Genomic DNA, 24219 nt, shown 5'->3' with positions numbered 1-24219 from the left:
TCAAAGGAGGATTGTACGGGTCACAAAAAGACGAGCTCAAGTAGAACTCCAACCGAGCATCAAAGGAGCGAGTCTTCCGGCTGAACAAGCCAGAGCAAGGTGCGTCTGGACGCGTCTTACGGGGCCGCCCAATCAAGCCGGCGCTCAGCACCACGGACAGCTCCCCTGCGCTTCCGCCACGCGCCGCCGGGTGTCGCTGCGGCTCCACCTACCTGATCCTCGCTGCTGCGGGAGGACGATCGCGGAGGCTGGCCGAGGAGAGGCCGACGAGGCTGCCGCCGCCGCCGCCGCCGCCGCTACGGTGGCGGGGCTGGAAGAAGAGGAAGAGGCGGAGGCGGCGGACGCTGAAGACGCCGAGGATGAAGAAGAAGAAGAAGAGGAGGAGGAGGAGGAGGAAGAGAGGGAGGAGGAAGCGGCGGCCGCAGCGGCAGTTTCACCCTGCGCCGGTAGGAGGCGCTTGTCTCCCAAACCGGGCTCGGCCGTGGCTCGCCCGGGCGGGCTGCTTCTCCGCGGGCCGCTGCTCTGGATGTGCGAGACGGCTTCGGCCGCCTGCACGTCGGGAGGCGAGAAACGCGGCAGGACCCGCAACGCCGCCTGGGCTTTATGCTCCTGCGTGTCTTCGTCGCCGTAGTCCGACACCCGGCACTCGTAGATGCCCTCGTCCTGCCGCCGGACCCCCGACAGCCGCAGCCGGTGCGAAATGTCATTGCCCTGGACGCGCACCGTCTGGAAAGAGGAGAGAGAGAGAGAGAGAGAGAGAGAGAGAGAGAGAGAGAAGAGGTTATTGAGGCGGGGTGGGGGTCCGCTGTGGGGGTCGTTGGGGCGGAAGGGTAACCGAGCATGGTGAGGTCTCTGCGGCGATCAGACGGCAGTAAAGCCTTGGGGTTTTTGTTTTTGTTTTTTTTAAATTTGATTTATATGCCGCCCTTCTCCGGAGACTCAGGGCGGCTTACAATGCGCTAAGCAATAGCCTTCATCCTTTTTGTATATTTATACAAAGTCAGTTTATTGCCCCCACAAGCTGGGTCCTCAATTTACCCACCTTAGAAAGGATGGAAGGCTGAGTCAACCTTGAGCCTTGGCGAGATTCGAACCTGCAGTAATTGCAGGCAGCTGGTCTTAATAACAGGGGTGCTTTAGACCACTGTACTACCAAGGCTCTGTGTTCTAACCCTTGGAGATTTTCTACGCTCTCCCTGTTGGGTTTCTAGACCCAGAAGGACAAATTAGGAAAGAGGAAAGGGAGCAACAGTGGTGACATAAGAGGGAGGGTCTCAGGTGACTCTCGTCCTCTCTAGAGTCTCCACCATTAAGCCAAGGGGAAATCACAGGAGGCAAAGCAAGACCTATTGATGTTCATCACACCTAATGCCCAAAGGTGCTCTCCCTATTCCTGCTTGAACTCAAGGGGATTTGCTTCCTAGTAGACAGCAGATAAATACTCTTTCTTTAGGCAGAACAAAGCCTCAGGAAGCCTGAAGGTTGCGGACAGTAAGATCACTTTCCCATCAGAGCAACATGCAACATGGAAAGAGGAGGACAGAAGCAGCCAACTCATTCCATACCTACACGATACAGTTCTACAAACCATGAGCTCCCTTCCCTAGTAGCCCTCCTCCATCCAGCACCCTCCAGATATTTTGAACTGTGCAATGTTGTTGTTTTTTTTTCCAGTAGGCAGGAACACCGATTGGGGCTTATGGATCATTGAGTCCAAGGCACTCTAGTGGGAACCACACTGATGGGCTTCTGACTGCTGATCTTCCATGGGTTATTAGATCTTTTTGAAGCTATCATTGCGTTGAGCATTGGACCTTCTGTCTCCACAGCCAGAACTCCCATGGAATCTCCCAGGCATGACATTGTGTATCAAGTCATCACTGGCTCTTCCTCTTCTGTGCTGTGACCCTGCCTCCTTTTTTGAAGCTGATCCCACAATGCGTTTGTCCTAGTACGCAGTTCTATTTTTGTGGTTTGAGAGGGTGAGATGGCCTTATTTCTCCATAGCTTTCTCTTAGTTATAAATTGCTCTGTGCAGTCAAATCTAAAGAAGATTTAATGAGGCGAGACAATTAAGCAGTCAGGCAACATGTTGTGCAATTCAAAGTCCATTTCATGGACCAAAGATCTACTAATCATACAGTAGGATGGTCTCAAGGGCTGGGAGAGGTAGCAAGAAATAAAGTTAGTCTTGCTAATATCGCAGATTTTTACACAAGCAGCACTTCCATAATGCTTCTTTCTATTGCCACCCTCTTGCCTTCTCGTTTTATCGGCGCTCTTAATTCTCAAATTCCCAGCCTTTTTATGGAGGGATACGATAAATCTCTCTGCAAAATCCATCCTCTGATCCACATCCTGTCATCACATGGTTTGAAAATAAGATGGCTTCTAGCAGTGCATCTCAAATCACGTTATCATAGCCTTTCTGGCATTTTGCACACACGCTCCAATTCAGTGTATGATGCTCTCCAGGAAACCTGGTTGAAAACTTTGCCATCCTTTCTACGAAATTAGGGATTTTTTGCTTAAACGTTTCCATCTTCATAGGTCATTCATATCTGCTCCTCAGTTTTAAAGCCTCTTCCTCCTCCTCCTCCTGACCACAGCAAATGATTATGGTTTGAAGGAGGTTGGCTTTTAGTGGAGGAAGATCTAAATTTCCTGACAGAACAATGAATCAATGGAAGAACTTGCCTCCAGAAGTTGTGAATGCTCCAACACTGGAAGTTTTTAAGAAGATGTTGGATAACCATTTGTCTGAAGTGGTGTAGGGTTTCCTGCCTAAGCAGGGGGTTGGACTAGAAGACCTCCAAGGTCCCTTCCATCTCACCTCACCTCACCTCACCTCACCTCACCTCACCTCTGCTATGCTATGCTATGCTATGCTATGCTATGCTATGCTATGCTATGCTATGCTATGCTATGCCATGCCATGCCATTCCATTCCACTCTCCACTCCACTCCACTCCACTCCACTCCACTCCACTCCACTCCACTCCACTCCACCCTATCCCTATCCTATCCTATCCTATCCTATCCTATCCTATCCTATCCTATCCTATCCTATCCTATTCTTCTCTCTCCTGTTCTATTCTATTCTATTCTATTCTATTCTATTCTATTCTATTCTATTCTATTCTATTCTATTCTATTCTATTCTATTCTATTCTATTCTATTCTATTCTATTCTATTCTATTCTATTTTCTTTATGGATGGATAAACCAGAGAAGGATTTGTAGCACTAACCTGAATTTCACTGAAAGCTATAACAAATAACGTTGCCATCTCAGAATCTGTTTTAGTGTCAGAAAAGTTGAAAAGCTCTAATGCATTCCACACAAAAATGCCCCCAATTAAGTGCAAAAGCTCTTTTTATCTCCCTCTCACATGACCGTAAATGTTCCCAGTACAGGAAAGAACCTGAATCAGGACTTCCAAGGCAGAAGGGGCAATTTCTCAAGGAGCTTGAACCTTACTTCTTCTCTTTTGTTACATTTTAGGTTGACATATTATGCTTAAGCCCCGGCTTGTTTTACTGTGATTTATGAAACAGAGGACAAACACATTCCCACCTTGCCTTAAAGCACAAATCAAGATTCGAAAATGGCAAAGATTGGTTTATTTACAGAGACCAAAAAAACCCGAGCAATATTCACGATGGGGTTACTAAAAAAAACCTCCATGCCTTGAAAAAATCAAACCGTTCTTTGATTCATCTAGTTTAAGCTAACATAAAGATACCTTTTGAGGGTGCTCTTCATCTTCCAAATTGAATTGCCCTTCTCCCGAATGAAATGCATCGCCATTGTTAGTCTTTGCTTATGTCCATTTCTATTTCTCCAGCCCCACATTGACTATTTCTAAAGCACTGGGTTCTCTCCTCCAAAATCAGCTACTAATTCCATTTCCTTCTTCCCTTAATTAAATGCATCTCTCTACTACAGTCAACAGCCGGGGTCGTTAATCCTCGCCATTCCCCTTTCCAGCAACAATGCATTTAAAATATATCACCTGTCAAAATATCAACCCCCAACGTGCTGGGGCTTTTTTAAATCCTGTCTTCATCCTTTTACAGAAAGAAAAGGATCCAATCACATCCAGACACTCATTCTGTGCTTTCTGTTCTCCAGACTAAACCCAGGGCTCGTTTCTCCTCAATAAAGTATCAATACAGTGTCTGCATTTAATCCTCTCTGCAAAAGCTCACCAAAAAAAAAAAAAAATCTCAGCCGGCCCAAGATTTCTCCTTTTTTTTCCCCCTCCAAGAAAGAAAGAAAGGGGAAAAAAAAAAGAAAAGGAGAAAGAGGTGGAAAGAAAAAGAACAAAAGAAAGGAAACATTGAAATGCCTTGGGGGGAATCCACAGAATTATAGCATCACACAGCTAGAAGAGACCAATTCAAGTCTTCACCCTATTCAACGTATAACGTATCAACCGCATTCTGTTAATTTAATGAAATGTAAATGTAAAATAAAATCTAGTTTTTGTCTAGCTGCTCTCCACTTAAAACCTGGATCTTACGTTGTTTCTGTTGTCTTCAGATGAAAAAAATGGCACACCTCAATTTTTTGAGGGTATTATTATTATTATTATTATTATTATTATTATTATTATTATTATTATTATTCCTGTATTTGAATAGCTCGTAACTTCAAAAGCAGGGCCTGGCAGGGTTTAGCTAGCATGACTAAGCTGCATCTTAAAGTAGGGACAAAGAATAGTGCAATATATATATATAACAGAAAGGTGTTTCAAATCAACAAGCGTAGTTCCGTTGTAATATAGTCTAAATGAACTTGACAGAGGTGGGTGAATGATGGATTAGTCCCTGAAGTCTAAGGTGCAATCAGCAACAGGACAAACTCATGCCAGCTCACTCAGCAGGCCCAAAAGAGTATGTGATCCTTTTGATAGAAGAAGAGAAAGCAGTTTGGAAACCAGAATGACACACAACACAAATTTAAAGTTGGCATTCATTACAGCATCTGAATTATTTAGCTGTCATGCGAGAGAGTGAGAGAGAAAGAAAAGAAAAGGAAGGAAGAAAACGAGGGAAGGGAAATAGAAAGAAAGAAAGAAAGAAAGAAGGATAGATAGATAGATAAATAGATAGATAGATGATGGATGATAGATGGATGATAGATACTGGATAGATAGATAGATAGATAGATAGATAGATAGATAGATAGATAGATAGATAGATAGATAGATGATGGATGATAGATGATAGATACTGGATAGATAGATAGATAGATAGATAGATAGATAGATAGATAGATAGATAGATAGGACTGGAGACTAAAACTTATGAAGAATGGTTACAGGAACTGGGCATGGCTAGTCTAGTGAAGAGAAGGACCGGGGAGACATGATAGCAGTCTTCCAATATTTAAGGGGCTGCCAAAGAGAAGAAGGGGTCAAGCTATTTTCCAAAGCATCTGAAGGTCAGACAAGGAATAATGGATGGAAACTGACCAAGGAGAAATTCAACCTAGAAATAAGGAGGAACTTTCTGACAGCGAGAGCAATCAACCCATGGAACAGAAGTTGCCTTCGGAAGTTGTGGGAGCTTCAGCACTTGAGACTGTCAAGAAGAGATTGGATTGCCATTTGTCAGAAATGGTGTAGGGTTTCCTGCTTGGGCGGGGGGTTGGACTAGATGACCTATAAGGTCCCTTCCAACTCGGTTAATCTAATCTAAAGATAGATAGATAGATAGATAGATAGATAGATAGATAGATAGATAGATAGATAGATAGGGAGGGAGGGAAATATGAAGATAGGAAAGAAGGTAAATACAAGGAAGGAAGGAAGGAGAGAAAGAAAAGAAAGAAAGAAAGAAAGAAAGAAAGAAAGAAAGAAAGAAAGAAAGAAAGAAAGAAAGAAAGAATGGAGGTACTAAGAATATCCATTAAACTTATACCCTCCAGTCTACACAGATCATTATGTTTTGGGGGAGTAAAAGGCTCAACCTTAGCTCTACGGTCTTCTGTATCTGTCCTACCATTTCTCCAATCATTTAAGACTTTAAGTACAAGATGAAACCTTAGCAAAACTCTGATGAAAAAGATGCCTTCGGATTTTAGTAAAAACAGTGGGGCCATATGTTTCTTGGAGTCCTCTTTTCTCCATTAATGGGGAGGATATTTTTTTTGCCATTGAAACAAAACCCCAGCATTTTCATCCAAATAGGTAGAATTCCCATCTGTACCTCGAAGCGGTACAAGCTTAGAAAGGAGAGAGTATTTTAATTCTTCTGAATGTATAAATATAATCTGTTCTTCAGTTAGGCAGCTGGTGGCCCTACCTCTACACGAAGCCCTTGGTCTAAATTCAGATGGTCCTTGGCTCAGTTTCAAAAGTGCTCCACAAGTCATTAGAGTAAGCTTAGGGCAAAATGATCTACCCTTTTCCTACTGGATGGAGAGGAAGAGAGTGTTTTGACCCAAACTACGAAGCAGACTCCTTATCCCAACAAAAACCCCTTTTTATTAAGTTACTGTGAATTCTTCTCATTTGCATCCAGCAAAGGGTGAATTTGCAGTCACAGACCTTATCTGGCTTGGAGAGCTGCCAGGCCGACATTTTCAAAACTTGGCAAGGAGCCTCAGAGAGTCATGAACCAATTAGGCGAATTAATTGTCTCCTGCAAACTCCCCTCCCCTTTCGCTCCTCTTTTATTCCTTCTGGGAGGGGCCATTCATCGTCCACCTGTGGCCTTACTGCCAAGTCGACCCTTGTTCCTTAGCTGTTCCCTTCGTCTGGCAACTCTGTGCATGCGCATACTGGGAACAGGCTCCAGCTGTTCTTCTGTCCCACTGATGTCTGACTCTGAAGGCAGCTGATAACTGTCAGATGGCCCTGGCCCCCACTCTGCCTCCGATGCAGAGCCCTCATCAGAGCCTTCCCCAGACTCCAGGACTGGCCCATGTTCCTCCCCAACCTCCTCACTGTCCGAATCTGCTGCCAGCTCCACTGGCCACTGGCAGGCCACAACAGAGAGAATGAAGAGATCCATGCTTTCTACCCTGGCTTCTCCCAACAGTGGCTTATCTCCTTTTGAACATCTCCTGGGGGGGACGTGGCTTCCTGATCTCTTGGCTTTGCCTATTACGGGATGAGACTAGAAATTGAGGAGATGAGAAACCCCCGAGACAAATTAGTCTCTCTACTAGCTGAAGATCAACAGACTTCAGGAGGAAGGTGGACTTTCCCAAACTGTCACCTACAGTATCTGCATGCCAAAGACAGACTCTGCTCTATCAGCAGGGCAATTAGCTAATTATAAAAGCCTCGCTGCTAATTGATAACGAGCGTGGAATGAATTGATAGAAAGGCATTCGTTTCCCGAACATGTTCAATGACTTCTGCTGCCTTTGGGCGCCTCGTCGTCCGTTTTCAGGGCAGGTAGAAATCTAACCTCGAGGGACCCCTGCAATATTTTAGACAGACAAACAACCCCATGCAGACATGCATGCATTTTGATAGGTACTTACGCTGATCTTAGTTGCATCTTTATTGGTTGCCTGAAAAAGAAAAAGAAAAGGAAGGGGGAAAAAAATGAAACAAGAGATTTCTGAAGATCAGGGACAATGCTTCTTTCCCTCTCCACAAAGATGGAATGGATAGCACTTCTCAAAATCCTTTTATGTGGTGCCAATTTATTTGGGTTGGGAGTAGACTCTTAACTCATTGGGTAGATGGTCTGGGTGAATCACAGCTGAATTGAGAAGATTCCTGTTATGTAGCAATAGCAAAAGCACTTAGACTTATATACTGCTTTACAGTGCTTTTATAGCCCTCTCTAAGCGGTTTACAGAGTCAGCCTCTTGCCCCCAACAATCTGGGTCCTCATTTTACCCACCTCGGAAGGATGGAAAGCTGAGTCAATCTTGAGCCTGGTGAGATTCGATCTGCCAAATTGCAGGCAGCCAGCAGTCAGCAGAAGTAGCCTGCAGTACCGCACTCTCACCACTGCGCCACTGTGGCTCAGTGTAGATATAGTTTTGCTACCAGAAAGCAGCAGCTGAGGGCAAGGAGAACTAGAAATCACTTAATTTATTATATTTCAAGCAAATACAATTCCAACAGGCATGTGAAATTGCAATGGCGTGAAGCTGGGGAAAGACCCGGCATTCAAATATTAGCTTTGAAAATCAATTTTCCTACCGTGCAATCATTTTAATGTCTTTATACGTGATTTAAGCTTTTTCTTCCCACCCTGCAGGTCTGTTGTCAAAGCCATTGAAAAGAGGCTCTTTCAAACGCCGAGCTAACCCATCGAAATAAGCTTTAAAGACTCAAGAGAAGGGAAGGCAGCATCCGCGTCCACAATACAAATTGTGAAAAGGATGGTTGCAGAGGCTCTGGAAGGGTGTTTCCTTTTGGGGCATTTTTTTTAAAAAAATTGATTTATATGCCGCCCTTCTCCAGAGACTCAAGGTGGCTTACAATGCGTTAAACAATAGCCTTCATTCTTTTGTATATTTATACAAAGTCAGCTTATTGCCCCCACAAACTGGGTCCTCATTTCACCTACCTTAGAAAGGATGGAAGGCTGAGTCAACCTTGAGCCTTGGTGAGATTCGAACCTGCAGTAATTGCAGGTAGCTGGTCTTAATAACCAGCTTAATAACAGGGTGCCTTTGACCACTGTACTACCAAGGCTCCTGGCAAGGAAAGTTAAAAAAAAAAGTCAAAATGGCTGCTGTGACTACCTGATGGAGGTCCTCATCCCTTTTGGCATGTAGCACATGTCAAAACAAGGGCAGGGCAGGGCATCGATCACAGTCACCAAGGCCTCTATTTTCTCCTCTGCCAACCAACTGTTGGGTTGAGCCATGCCAGCAAAAGCCCTGTTTGTGGTCCCATCTTGATTCTGCCCCCCAGGATGTGAATCTAATAGGTCCATGATGGCGAACCTATGGCACACGTGCCAGAGGTGGCACACAGATCCCTCTCTGAGGGCACAGGTGCCATCGCCAGCTACTTTTCTGGTTTCTGGCACGCACATGCCTGCCAGCCAGCTGGTATTCACAGGCACTGGAGAGCCGAAAATTGGCCTGAAAATGGCCAAAAACCAGGTCATTTTTGGGCCGTTTTCTGGGCCATTTTCAGGCTGTTTTCTGGCTGTTTTTTGGCCCAAAGCTGCCTGAAAAGCGGCTCAGAAAATGGCCTGAAAATGGCCAAAAAAAGGCCAAAAAACAGGTATGCACATGCAGGTCAGCTGGTCTTTGGGTTTCCAGTGCTCCAACCCATGCACAGACCAGCTGGCTGGCGTGCATGCACATGCTGGAAACCTGAAGACCAGTTGGCTGGCACGGACATACATGTACTGGCCAGCTGGTCTTCAGATTTCTGGCGCTCTGGCGTGCGCACATGCCCGCACATGCATGCACGTTCTGGTTTGGGCACTCGGTGCTGAAAAGGTTCGCCATCAACGCAACAGGTCTTTCTCAGTGGAGATATCCCAACGATGGGATTGCCTCCTGAGTGCAGAGCAGTTGCCGAATGAAAAGATCAAAGTCTGTTCAAGTCAAACTCAGCTCCTGGAGATTTCATGGCCACTTCCAGGAAGGGGCATCCACAAAGGGGTTCAGGTTGAGGAAAGAAACATTGGGGCACCATAATACAAGCCCCCCCCGTCCTTTTTCTACACGGGTTACAAAATCTCTCGCCCTCCAGGCGTGTGGTTGATGTCACAACATGGTTTTTGTCATGCTGAGAAAAGCAACAACATTCAGAGGATGCTGAACAGAGATGGGTTTCAGCAGGTTTTAACCAGTTCTGGAGAACCGGTAGCGGAAATTTTGAATAGTTTGGAGAACCGGTAGTAAAAATTCTGACTGGCCCCGCCCCCGTCTATTCTCTGCCTCCTGAGTCCCAGCTGATCGGGAGGAAATGGGGATTTTGCAGTAACCTTCCCTGGAGTGGGGAGGGAATGGGGATTTTATTGTATCCTTCCCCTGCCATACCCACCAAGCCACGCCCACCAAGCCACACCCACAGAACCGGTAGTAAAATTTTTTGAAACCCACCGATGCTGAAGCTTAGAACATAGAATAATAGAGTTGGAAGGGACTTTGGAGGCCTTCTAGTCTAGCCCCCTGCTCGAGCAGGAGAGCCAGTGGCTCTCTTAGAAATGCTCCTACAGCTTTCTCTTAGGCTGTTTTATGACCTTCTAATCAATCTGGATACTTAGTAGTCTCTCATTTGGTCCTAACGAGGTACAACCTCACTTAGCTTCCGAGTTCACACAAGATCAGCCAGTTGCTGCCATAATTTAAGCAGAGTTTGTGGAATAATTTATTGATCGAACTTGTATGCCGCCCATTTTGCTGAAGGAAGAATACTACCCTAAGATAAAACAGTGCCTCGAAATGATGCTTGAAGCATTTTAATGTTGCTGGCTAATGGATGAATTTCCCTTTGTGCTTCTTATTGGATTATTAAAAATGATCGTGCTACACATTTATAGCTTTGTACACCACCTTGGGATATTTTGACGGGCAGCCCATTGAACAAACACAGAGACAAACAGCAATAAGTTAGTACAGAAAGCCACCCAATATGAAGTGTGAACCTTAAAGCGTGGGCACGTTTAAGCTACAGCGGTGCGAGTCTCTGCTTTTTTTAAAAAAAAAATTGCACCAATGTAGTGACTGCGATGAGAAAAGCACGAAGACCGAAGAGATTATGCAAAAATAGACACAATTAACCTATTCTGCATCCTTTAAAAAAGTTGCGTGCTTGGAGATATTGGAGGGGGAAAAAAAGGAGACATGCACTTTTCCTTGATCGCAGCTGGCTGTGCCACAACTGTGCTGGCAGAGAGCAAAGCTAATTCAGGCTAAGAGCATCGCTCTCGGTGAAGTCAGTTTTGATCGGCGGCAAGTGGGTGTCGGTGTTTCTTAATCAAAGAAAGGTTTCGCAGCAGCATCCAAGAATAAATGGCTGATACATTCCTTGTAATTTTTCCAGAAGAATTACATTATTTTCCAATAAAATAAATCTGTCGTGGTCTTTCTTTTTTGGCTTGGAATAGTGGGGAAATTTGGAGCAGGATCCTGGCTTAAGAGAGGAGCGGTGCAGTGGCCTAGAGGTGGAGCTCTCGCCTCACAATCAGGTGGCTGTGAGTTCAATCCTAGGTAGAGGTTAGATATTTCTCTCTCAGGGCACAATGAGAATATATCTGCTGAACAAAACTCCTCATTGGCGACTTCCTGTTTGCTGTTTGTCGCTGCCAGACGTTCCTTCGGGATCGTCAGCTTCCACTGCCTGTCAGAGCCGCCTTCACAACGGAACGGCGGCTCGAAAAAACTCCGTTCCCATGAGGAAACGGAGATAGAGCCGGCAGGGGTGGGTAGAACTCTCTGCAGAGTCCCAAAAGTTTTTCTTTTACTTTTGGGATGGAGCGGATGAGATGCCCCATATCCCCAGCCGTTGCTCCGGGCTTTGGGAGACCTCTGCTAATGCAGAGCCAGGCGTCAAAAGCAAGCCTGCGAATTTGACAGATTACTCAAAGAAAATGTGAGCTGGACCTGTAATACTGAAGCGCAAGTATTTTACTTATCTTTTAAAAATTACTTAAGAGAATAGAGGAAGAGAAAGAGGAAAAAAGTTTCTTTTTAAAATGGCGTCTGCCGCGGCTGGAGAAGAGTTTGAGAGGGAAAGTTCTTCCGTTTTTTATTATTACAATGTAGCGGAATAAATACCACTGGCTACATTTGTAGACAAAACTCCGCTCCTGTTTTTGTTTTTCTCTTTCTTCCCTGGAGGCTTGAGTGTTGCTGGCTGGAAGTCTTTTGTCTTGTTTTTTTTTTTTTTCTTCTTCTAACAAAGCCTGCTTAGGCGGAAACATGGCACTGAGGCTTGTGAAGTCAGACAAACAAATAGGTGGGGGGGATTCCCCCACCAAGAATTTAAAGCAATATGTTTTAACTCTTCAGTCCCAGAAACCTGATTTTAATATAATAGAATTTCTCTTAGAGGAGATTGAAAGAAGGGATGAGATTGTGAATCAGCAACTTGAAAAATTTAAGCAGGAAACTAAGGAATTGGTGAAATCCAAGTTTGACTTTTTGCAGCAAAAAATTTTAAAATTGCCAGAATTCATGATTCGGTTGGATACAAATATTAATTTACTAGAGTCAAAAATGGATGAAATTCAAGATAAATTGGACAATAGAATTCAAAAAATTGAAAATGATTTGTTAAATATTCAGGATTATAGTTCAGAAGAAAAATTTAAAATGGATGCTGACCAAAAGTCTGGTAATGTAGAATATCTGGAACAGAGGATTCAAAAAGAGGTTCTAAAGATACAATATAATTTCACAGAATATGCAATAAGACTTAGAGGTTTGCAGGAAAATAACAGAGATGACTTAAGGAAAATATCTTCTGAATTTCTAGCTGGGATTTTAAAGATTCAACCTGAGGAAGTGTTTTGTAGGATTGACAGAGCTTATCGAATAAACTCTTGGACTGCCAAGCAAAGGCAATTGCCTAGAGATGTGGTAATCTATTTTTCAGATAAAGAAATTAGGAATAAAATTGTGCAAAATTCCTTCAATTCTAATTTGCAATTGTATGGAAGAAAGATTTGGATTTACAAGGAACTCCCACCTAAGATACTAATGGAAAGGAAGAAATTTGGCTTTCTGGTGTCTGAGTTAAAAAGGAGAAATATTCAATTCCGGTGGGACGTCCCAGTTGGTATTATATTGAGATATCAAGGAGAAAGATACCAGTTAAATACTGTTGAAAGGGCGGAAGAATTTTATCAAAATAGGTTGAAAATGAATTTAACGTCTTCAGATATAATACAGGATAAGCAGAAGGAGCTGGAACTAAAGACAGAGACTGTACCAGATAAATTGCCTTTGGATTTATCGGATACCCCAGCTGGATTATCTACAAATTTGAGAGAAGTGCCATCTGATTTTAATGTGATGACTTATCAAGGCAAGGACAAGCATGGAAACCAATTAGAGGATATACAAGGGATAAAAAAGAAATGCGAGACACAAAAAATTAGGATGGAGGTCAAACCCACAAAAAAAAGAAAACAAAAAAAGAAATAGGTTGTACAAAAATAGAAATTTCTAACCCAAGCAACAGTGAAGCCAGTGATTTTAAAATATGAATGATTATGTGAAAACATAGAGGAGGCGACATATTGGTCAATATCATCCTGAGGATAGTGGCAGATCTCTGCATTGCCGTAATTTTGGGACATGGAAAGAGCCTCAAATTGATGGTTTTGAATTATCTATTTTGAAACTTCTTTTTGTGTTGATAAATATATTATAATTATCTTGAATTATAAGGCAAGAGAATCACATTGGGACATGCAGAAGATCGGGTTGTTACCCAATACGATGATGGAAATTATTAATCCTGATGAAACCCACAATTATTATTATATGGAACACAATTATAATGTCACTCGGGTGGTTGTTTTTACTTTTATATATATAAGAAGATGTTTACTACTGATGGGGGCAGATATGATTGGAGATCTTGAATAAACTGTTGCATCCGCAAGCTATGTCACCCTATTATGGATGTTGGTTTTAACAATCCAGTGGAAAGACTTCAAGAAGATATTATATGGACTATAAATTTAAAGTTATTGTCTTTTCTTTTTTTATTTAGATATAATGGAATATATATATATATATATTTTTAAGTAGTGTGGGCAGTGAATTAAAGATATCAAGAATTGTTGTGTATGGTAAATTTGTAAGACAGTGGGTGAATAAGCTAGCTACAGACTGATTAGTTTAAGAAAAGGGATTTTTAAGTGATACATTTAGGGGAGTGGAGGAAATGGATAGAGTGGAATAAATGTTAAATTAGATTTTATGGGGAGCCCGCTTTGAAATGTTATTAAAGTAGGACTTATTGTATAGTTTTAAAGTGGAAGGTGGTTTTGAATTGTTGCAATAATGCATAGATATAAAACACTATTATGCTAAATTAGAGTTATTTTATAATAGTTATAGTATAATGTGTTTGTTTTTTTTTTGTTTTGTTTTTTTTTCTCTTCTTCTTTTCTGAAATGTATGGATAAAGGGGGATTTATAATATTTTTAGTAAGTAAAGGTCAGTATTTTGAGGAGGGAGTAAGTAATCTGTTATGAATTAGGGTTTTTTTTTGTTACGAAGAAGTCACAGGGGGGGAAGGGTGGGGAGGGGGGGTTAGGGAGGGGGGGGAGGGGGGGAAAAAGGGGGAAAAATTTGTATTTGAAAACCTTTTCAATAAAAAAAAAAAAAAAAAAAAAGAGAAAAAAAAAAAAAAAAAACTCCTCATTGGCAACAGGAAGGGCAACCGGCCAGTAAACACTCAGCTCCATTCAGTCGCCCAGACTCCACCCCACAAGGGATGATGGGGTCATTAAAAGAAGAGGAGGATGATCCTGGCTTAAGAGAGAGAGAGAGAGAGACTGCCTTAACTGGTCCAAATTGATCAGGAGCAGGGTCAAAAAAAGTCAAGATGGCAGCTGCAACTCTGAGATCAAGACCTCTTCTTTTTTTACACGTGACATATATATATATATATATATAAAAAGAAAGGGGAGGAGCTTTGATTAAGTGGGTTGGATATGAGCCACGGTGGCACAGTGGTAGAGTGCAGTACTGCAGGCTACTTCGGCTGTCTACCAGCTGCCTGCAATTTGGCAGTTCAAATCTCACCAGGTCTCAAGGTTGACTCAGCTTTCCATCCTTATGAGGTGGGTAAAATGGGGACCCAGAATGTTGGGGGCAACAGGCCGACTCTGTACGCTGCTTAGAGAAGGCTGTAAGTCTCAGTGATGTTGCTATATTGATTTTTCCTTTCCTTTTCAATGCTCTGATATGATCTGCCTTCCCTTCTAGCAGCCCACAGTTGCAACAGAGGAGAAAAAAAAAACATGTTGTATTTCTCCCTTCTCCCCTTCCCTAAGGAAGTACCTAAGTCAAACAAATAAGATTGTACTAATAAGAGCTGTGGTAGCGCAGTAGTTAGAATGCAGCGTTGCAGGCTAACTCTGCTGACTGCCAGCAGTTCAATCCTGACCGGCTCAAGATTGATTCATCCTTCTGAGGTTGGTAAAACGAGGACCCAGATTATTGGGGGCAATGTGCAAATAATGCTTAAGCTGCTCGGAGACTGCTGTAAAGCACAATGGAGCAGTATATAAGTCTAAGTGCCATTGCTATTCCTAACTCTGAACTGGGCCACAGGTATGGATAAAAAGCTATACCTCTCAGCCCCACAGTCCTACATTCAATAATCCTTTCCCCTAACTGATTTTAGATCTTTGCATTTAGGACAACTTCTTCCAACAGGCTGCCTTCCAGATGTGTTGGGAAGGCAACTTCCCATGATTTCCACTTGAGTTTTGTTTTAAGACTAGACAAGCAGAACCCATCACAATCACAGACTCGGCTCTGCAGAGATCCAGTCAAGCTTGAGTTGGCTCAGTGCGTTCCGTGCATCCAAAGGAGGTCTCTCGCCAACGTGGAATTGTTATTTTCCTTGCCGATTCCGTTCTCTTAACATGCCACCCCACGTCAAGAGCAGCTGGTGGCTGGGTATCTGTATGGCTTTGCAAATCAATTCCAGCAGTACTGGAATCTCAAGGGAGATTGACGACTCCAGAGGATTGCCTATCAGTCAGCGACTCGGTGAGCTGCACGGGGTTTTCAGAATTTCAATAAATACTCATTTGCATTCTGACCCATCCTGCATCAACTTTCCATGCTCTGTTGATACTGCCGCGTTAGGTACCAATCAGACTGCCCATCCCATCGGCTGAAGTAGTCAAAAGTCACACAATCGCGCACAATGGTGAGGAATTAGTTTGCAGGAGTTGGTTGGGTGGGGAAAAAAACAAAAATGGCGAGGCATCCAAAAGAAGAGCCCAATGAGGGTTCGGTATCTCCATCGTGGTGAAACATTGTTGGCTGCCCGACAGGAGACAAGTGGAAAGCCTAGAGTGGCAGGATTATGGAGAGAGGCATAGAGTGGACTTCTCAACCGAGCCTTCCCTGCTGCAGCTTGATTTGCAAGGCCAGAGCCTTTCCCATTGTACTACCAGCAAGAAATAGGTGCCAGGGCGAAGGCCAATGAAGTGCAGCCCTCCCCAGACCTATTGCAAATGAAGTGCACCCCACCCCCCAGACCTATTCAATAATTCTCAGGACATTTTACAGAGGCGGGAATGGCTGAGTGTAATTTTCTGGGAGCCAGCTGGAAGGGCGGTGAACTTGCATATCCGTCACAAAGACAAATAAGGATTCCCACCTCCATAAAAATTCCTTTTTTCCTTCTTTGCATGTAGGTGACCATTTCCTTTGAATGCATTTGAGGGTTCAGGGTGCATCTTTGTGCAAACCCTCCCCTTTTTCTAAGATTGGGGGGAATCTAAAGGATCAATAGATTTTTTTGTTCAAAGATCTTTTGAAATCCCTTCTACAGAGGGTCCTGCCCAGTGGTGCTATTCAGCCGGTTTGGGCAAACTGGTAACGGTGACTGCGGGAGGCTCCGCCCACCCGCCTGGACGTCATCACGTCCTGTTTTTGATGCTCTGCGCATGTGAATAGATCCTGCTCTCCCATTTACGAATGGGTAGTAAAGGTAAGTGCATACCACCCCTGCTCCTGCCTGCAGGGAGATCCACGAGGGGTAGGGTTAAAAAAAATGCCAAGATGGTAGCAACTCAGAGCTGCCATTTTTTACTTTCCCAATTCCCTGCCCTTCCCCCACTGGACACTCCTGTCTGACCACACCTACAGATCCATAAATCTTGCGAGTGGATCTTTAGGCGCTTCTCCTTCAGCCGAGGGATGATCGGTCCTTGCTGTGACTGATGCTCATGCATTAAAGGCAAGTGAGCCCCTTCAAACCCAACGGCGAGCTCAGAGCTTTGCTTCCGAGTGCTGCTAGGAAAACAGCCTCTGAAGTCTTCACCTGCTTCCCTTGGACTACATTTAATTATCACATGTCAAGAGGAGACATAAATCATCCCTCTGCAGAGATCGCCCGCAATGTCTCCAGAGGGTGGACAAGCACAGTCCCAACTGAGTTTAGAATGGAGGGGGAAAACCCTACAACCCTTCAATATTTAGAATGAATCATCTGCATATTGAACTCTATTTTGTCAAGCAACAAACTATTCTTTAGATCTTGTTTATTTAGAAGGAAGGAAAGAAGGGAGGGAGGGAGGGAGGAAGAGAGGGAGGGGGGAGTGAAGGAAATAAGGAAGGAAGGAAGGAAGGAGAAGGAGAAGAAGGAGGGAGGGAGGGAGGAAGAAGGAAGGAAAGAATGGAGGGAGGGAGGAAGAGAGGAAGGGGGGAGTGAAGGAAATAAGGAAGGAAGGAGAAGGAGAAGAGATGGAGGGACGGAGGGAGGAAGGAAAGAAGGAAGAAAGGAAGTGAGGGAGGGAGGGAGGGAGGGAGGAAGAGAGGGAGGGGAGAGTGAAGGAAATAAGGGAGGAAGGAGAAGGGAGGGAGGGAGGAAGGGAGGGAGGGAGGGAGGAAGAGAGGGAGTGGGGAGTGAAGGAAATAAGGAAGGAAGGAAGGAGAAGGGAGGGACGGAGGGAGGGAGGAAGGGAGGGAGGAAGAAAGGAAGTGAGGGAGGGAGGAAGAGAGGGAGGGGAGAGTGAAGGAAATAAGGAAGGAAGGAAGGAAGGAGAAGGGAGGGAGGGAGGGAGGAAGTGGAGAGTGAAGGAAATAAGGAAGGAAGGAGGAGGGGGGAGGAAGGAAGATAGGAAGGAAGGAAGGAAGGAAGGAAGGAAGGAAGGAAGGAAGGAAGGATTTAATTCATGCTTAACAGCAATGAATTTTAAGATCTCAATAGGATTGGCTTATTGGCTTTGCAAAGAAGACAAAACCAGCTTTCCACACAAATTCAGTTTGAGAACCAACCTCTCAGTAACTTCAATACAAATGTTGAGACAGGAATTGATGGATAGATGGATAGGTAGATAGATAGATAGATAGACAGATGATAGATGACAGACCACTGATAATGGTTAAATACATACAGTATGAGATTCCAGTCAATCATCTTAATCTTTTATGTTTGTCTTCCACTTAAATCTCACCGTTTAATTATTAAGTCATCTTTATGTAGGTTTGTTGCAAACAAACAAACAAACAAACAAAAACAACAACCCCCAACCATTTGACTCATTTCGGTAGTGAGAGTAATAGTTAAAAGGGCTGCACTACACTATTCAAGTTGATCATAATAAAATCTGTCCGTATACATATTCGCGCCCGCACTTTTAAAAAATGCTTGTTAAATACACCCCTGTTAGAAGTGGAAGCTCTGAAAAAGAAGTATATGACTTTTAAGATAATGACTGCCTTTCAGACCCTTATTACTTAGCGTTTATTATTTGGATTTCATTAAAATAATTTTGCATTGGCCCCGGGGACTGTTTGCATCTGGACTCAATTCAAAATGCTGCTGTGAACCTTTAAAGCAGTGTTTCTCAACCTTGGTAGCTTGAAGATGGGTGGACTTCAACTCCCAGAATCCCCCAGCCAGCAGCGCTGGCTGGGGGATTCTGGGAGTTGAAGTCCACCCATCTTCAAGCTTCCAAGGTTGAGAAACACTGCTCTAAAGCTTATGGTGGTTTGAGAAAAATTACTACCTTGGCCTGAAGGAGGAGGAAAGATTTGGCTGCCAAGGCGTCCAAGTGTGTCTGTGTATGGGTGTGTGTGTGTGTGTTACAATTTTAAAATAATCCTAGAATCATAGAGTTGGAAGGGCCCTTAGAGGTCTTCTAGTCCAACCCCCTGCTCGAGCCAGAGACCTTCTAGAATGATTATGAGGGCTTTTCCTTTTTTTTTTTAGTGTGTGTGTCTCACCATCTTGACTTTTTTTAACCACCCTGGTAGATGTTCTTTTTGGTTGGAAGATTATTTTAAAATCTTTTAAGGGTTAGGCCTTTAACGATGACATTTCCTCTTCGGGAAATTAAATCAGCTCCTTTTCTTGTTTGATTGATTAGTCGATGGACAGAGAGGCCCTAAATGCAGCTTGGTTCTGGTCCCTTTTGCACTGAAAAGAAGACGACATGTATGAATGCGTTCTTGGGTTTTGTAGCTTGACTGGCTGAGCTTGAATGAAATTATTTCTGATGGCCCTTCCTGCTGAACCTTGTGCTGTTATTTGTTTTATGACGTCAGCCGATTTCATGGTCCAAAGTAAATACTGTTTGGGAAAACAACGTCCTCTTGTAAAACATTAGCTGACTGCTACTTCAGCAGATCAGCGGATCAGATCTCACTGGGTCAAGGTTGACTCAGCCTTCCATCCTTCCGAGTTGGGTAAAATGAGGACCCAGATTGTTGGGGGCAATATGCTATTTAGTATACTGTCTTTGGTGTAAGCCGCTGAGAGTCCTCGGAGAGTGGGCAGCATAGAAATATGAATAATAAAATCAGGACATTTATTAAATAATTGTTATTGATTACTTTTGTTAGGTTTATATTCTGCCCTTCCTTCCTCCAGGAGCAAAAGGTGGTGTATACTGGATCTCTTTCTCCTTTTTTCCTTGCATCCATGTAGGTTGGGTTGGGCTGAGAGAGATTAACTTGGCCCAAGTCACCACCCTCCCCCCCCAGGAATTTTCATGGATGAGGGTAGATTTGATCTTCCCAATCCTGGTCCAACATCTGGACCACTACAATAAGACAAATGTGTAGGCCTATTTGGATGACTGTATCTCTCTCCCTTATCACTGTACTGAAGTCATTCCAATTCTATGAAGGAATGGAGATCAACACAATAAAAGGACTGCCCACTTTATTATATTTTTATGATTCAAAGGGCAGTTTGTAACCAATGGGATCTTTCCAAGTCCAACCTTACCATATTACCTTAGTTGATTGCAATCATATTTTTTTACTCTTTATTGAACTTGTAGCCTATATAGTTCTGTCTGTCTGCCAACCCACCCACCCACCCATCCATCCATCCATCCATCCATCCATCCATCCATCCGTCTATCCGTCTATCCGTCTATCCGTCCATCCATCCATCTAATCTATCTATCCCTCTATCCATCCATCTATCCATCTGTCCATCTTTCCATCCGTCTATCCATCCATCCATCCATCCATCCATCCATCCATCCATCCATCCATCCGTCTATCCGTCTATCCGTCCATCCGTCCATCCATCCATCCACCTAATCTATCCATCCATCTATCCATCCATTTATCCATCTGTCCATCTTTCCATCCGTCCGTCTATCCGTCCGTCCGTCCACCCATCCACCTACCCACCCATCTCATCGAACATATGTCTGTCTGTCTGTCTGTCACCTATCTATCTAAGTTAGAGGAAAGGCAAGAAAATATACAAACAAGGTATTAGGGCCAACCAAAATGTCACCAAAACATTTCTCTAAAAAATTTTTCTTAGTAAAGTTCTACAATAATCCTAAAAAGTGTGCCGGTAGAAGCCAATAACAAGAATTTCTGGAATACTATCTTTCTGGAACATTGTACTTTGCATGCCATCCTGTTCTCATCCTGAAGCTGAGAATGGATGGAAATCAGTATTTATGCTGTGGTGCATGGAATTCATTCCCCACCTCCCCATCTATTCTTTCCCAGTGTAGTTTAGTAATGATCCGAGTGGATCCTCTCGAATTCTACAATCTTATTTTATTTTATTATTTTTTATATTTCATTTTATTATTTATTTTTACATCCCACCTTCAAGGCAGCGAATATATAGCATCTAATATTCCCTCCTTCTCCTATTTTGCCTACCACAATCTTGTGAGGTGGTCTGTGATGGGCCCCAAATCATCCAAGCAGCTTCCATGCCTAAGGCAGGACTAGAATTCTCAGTCTCCTGGTTTCCAGCCTACCACTAAACCAACCTAAGTCTCATTCACCGAGAGAGAGATTGCTCGCCTCTCACTGTGTACGTTGTCTCTGCGTACGAGAGGACTGGAGGGCTGCCTCCACCCTAACCAGAACTGACATAATATTAGTTATCAGTAACACCACCCATCTCTGCTATCCCATTCTATCTCTAGAAGCTTACACGTTTCTCACGTCGGTACCAAAGATATCTAAACTGTGGGTCTGGCTGGGTCAAACCCTTTCACCCCGGAGTGGATTCAGAAGGCCAGGGAAAAGATGGTGAATAACCAACCCCCCCAACGTGATTTTTATCTGCGTGGCAAACTTTCCTGTAGAAAGCTGCAGGGTGAAGCATTAGACGAAGGCTCATCGCCTCTCAGAAGTCTTTTGAAAACTGAAAGCACGAATCTCAGCTCGACAAATTGAAAAAAAAAAAAAGCAGTTCACTCCCAGGATGCAAACCATTTGCTTTGCTAATACGTTGCAACTAGGATGTTGTTCGCTAGTTATCGGGCACCATAACATACAGAATTAGCAGAAATGTCTGAACATTGCAGCCAGATGCACACCGGAGTCTCTAGGTGGTGACATCATGTTCCTGGATATGAACTTTGAGATCTCATACACCTTTGACCCTTCGGATACTAATCAGCACTCCTGAACTAGGCACACAGATCCATCATTATTTTGAGCACCCATGGAAAGGACTGCATAAATGGTCCCCAACCCACTTGGGTTGATTCTGTACTTCGCCTGTGTGTCTGAATTAGCCCAGAAAATGCAGTTTTCTCCTTACGTTGCTAAAATGCTGCTTGAAGTCCTCCTCCGTTTCTACCAACCATACAGACTGTGTAGCAAATCACGTTTAATTAATAGTGGGAGAATGTAAATTGCATCATTGGGGAAGTGGGTTCGTTTATTTATTTATTTATTTATTTTTCGTTACCTTGCTTCTGCTGCCAGGACCACTGATGGCTAACTCGTGTGCGAGCTCTCGCGCTGGTTCCTTAAGGTACCACCATTGGATTTCCAAGGAGTAAGAGGCAGATCCACTGGCCCGGAAAGCACAAGGCATCTCAATATCATCTCCCTCCCTAACCGTCACATCTTTAGGAACTTCGGTAAACGTAGCTGAAGGTAAAAAGAAGGACAAGGAAACTAGAGGGTAGCAGAGAGGAAGGGTGGAAGGAAGGAAGGAAGGAATAGAGGGAGAAGGGAAAAGAGGGAGGGAGGGAGAGAGAGGCAATGGGAGGAAGGAAGAAAAGAAGGGAGGGAGAAAGAAAGGGGAAAAGAGGGAGGAGAGAGGGAGAGGTGAAGGAAGGAAGGAGAACAGGAAAAAGGGAGGGAGGGAGGGGAAAAGAGGGAGGGAGGGAGAGAGAGGGAAAAGGAGGGAGGGAGGGAGGAAGGAGAGAGAATAGAGGAAGGAAGGGAAGGAGGGAGGGAGGGAGGAAAGAGGGGAAGAGATGAAGGAGGGAGGATGGGAGGGAAGGAAAGAAGAAAGGGAGAAAGGAGGGAAGGAAGGAAAGAAAAAAAGGAGGAAGGGAAAAAGAAAGGAACGAAGGAAAGAAAGGCATTCCCAAGTACTTTTGCTAAAAGAAACCAGAAAGGCAAGGCAAAACACTGCACCAGAGCAGCATCCTTCAACCCGTGGAGCTATTGCCACAAACAGGTTCCCTGGAGGTACACAATCACAAACACCGAAGAAAGAAAGAAAGAAAAAAAAACAAAAAATAAAAAACCAAGGAAACCTGTGCAAGAAATCTGAGCAAACCCTCTGAATGCCAAAAACCTTACTGAAGTCATTCTTCAAATTCAGAACAGGGCACACACACATATCTCCCTGCCGTGCCAGCCAGTAAGTTCACCAGTCCTCCCTCTCCTTCTGAATGAGGGACTGGGAACCCCCCTCCCCAATATCAGGTAGAGCTCCCTCCCCATCACTGCAGTCTCGGCACCCATCCATGTCAGACAAGTGGCTAAGGAGCCCCTAAAAGTTTGCAGAAATTCCTCTTTTCCTCCCTTCGGATGCCCACGTCCTCGGCTCTGCCAGCACCCCTGCTTTGCCCCCCCCTTTCGGCAGCTGTGCGGCTTTGGGGGACGGGCGTCCTTTGCTCCCCCACCATTTTCCACCGTCTCCGGTTTAGCTTTGATTTCCCTGACTCTCTGCAGCAGAGTGCAGCTGCTGGCCCCCCAATCCTGCAGCTTTTGGCTGTGTTTTCTGCATGCACCCTTTGCCTTCAGCCTCAAAACCGTGCCATTTGCAACCGTGAAAGAGGGGGGGGGGGCTGCTTACGACCCCATAGCTGCCCCTAACAGGGAGTCATATTTTTTTCCCCACCCTCCGTTCCTCCATCTCTCTCCCTCTCTCTCTGATTTCTCTATCCACAAACATGCGTAGCAATTTAGCCGAGTGTTTTGCCTTTCGGGAAACAGATGTGTTAATAAACATTGCACTGATTTTTCTTTCTTTAAAAAAAAAATAACTGTGGCAACTGTGCAGAAGGATAGGCTCTCTCTGACACTCACCCCTTCCCCTCCTCCCCTCGCTATCCACGTTCAACCGGCTGCCTTATTTTGCTATACCTAGAGTAAAAAAAAAAAAAATAGTAAAAAAAAAAAAGGGGGAGAAGTTTGCCGACTTACCCTGTACAAGGAGCAGTAAGGGAGCATTAAGCATCAAGTAAGACAGGGCGCTGAAGAGCCCTCGATTTTCCATCTCATAAATGTATCCTTTAAGGTGCAAATGAACAAGAGAGGGAAAAAAAAAATTTGGAGGAAGGGTCCCCGCCGCCAGGCTAGGAAATCTTCAATCCCATGGCAAAGCGTAGATCTCTAGACAAGAGAGTTGGCCACCCGGTCCAGGATTCGGTTAAATCATCATCATCATCATCATCACCATCATCATCACCATCATCATCATCATCATCATCAAAACAAAACAAGAGATGGCTTCTACAACATCAAGGCGCCTTCCAAGTCCAACAGGCTGAACAGTATGGTTTTCCCCTCCACTCCTCCTCCTCTTCCTCCTCCTTTGCTTCTGGAAGCTCGAATTAAATCCACATCCAGGTGGCCCCAAGGAAATCCAATGGTCATGAGGTCTGGAAGCTTGGATCCTCCTGAGCACAGAATGGGAAATCTGGACGGCTTCTTTTTTCCCCTCTCGTCTCTCTCTCTCTCTCTCTCTCTCTCTCTCTCTCCCCTTTCCTAGGGCAAAGCAAACCCTCCCATTCAACTTCCTTGCGTCGGATGGGATTTTCCGGTGTCCAAAGAGAAGGAAGAACGCCAGAATCTGCTAGCCAGACCCATTTGAGGTCGTATATTTTTGGCTTTTT

The 24219-nt window shown here is 44.1% G+C and overlaps 1 protein-coding gene across 2 annotated transcripts in view; it reads right to left on the bottom strand.

Annotated features, from left to right (window-relative positions):
* Positions 1 to 23734, bottom strand: part of VSTM2B (V-set and transmembrane domain containing 2B) — a 61697-nt gene extending 37963 nt beyond the window's left edge. Inside the window, exons 1-4 of one of the 2 annotated variants that reach the window (XM_087877020.1) lie at positions 23528 to 23734; positions 21831 to 22015; positions 7501 to 7530; positions 213 to 726 (exon numbers count right to left, since the gene is read on the bottom strand). In XM_087877020.1, coding sequence (XP_087733146.1) covers positions 213 to 726; positions 7501 to 7530; positions 21831 to 22015; positions 23528 to 23600 — 802 coding nt within the window. In that variant the 5' untranslated portion in view covers positions 23601 to 23734. Of the gene's footprint in view, positions 1 to 212; positions 727 to 7500; positions 7531 to 21830; positions 22016 to 22678; positions 22827 to 23527 lie in introns of those variants that run through there. The other variant, XM_087877021.1, reaches the window with a different exon arrangement.
* Positions 23735 to 24219: the final 485 nt, after the last annotated feature.

Source organism: Pantherophis guttatus, chromosome 11, assembly GCF_059756535.1.
Source record: "Pantherophis guttatus breed Tessera chromosome 11, ASM5975653v1, whole genome shotgun sequence".
NCBI classification, from domain to species: Eukaryota; Metazoa; Chordata; class Lepidosauria; order Squamata; family Colubridae; genus Pantherophis; species Pantherophis guttatus.
The sequence above is the reverse complement of the archived record's forward strand: the minus strand, read 5'-3'. Positions and strand labels throughout refer to the sequence as shown.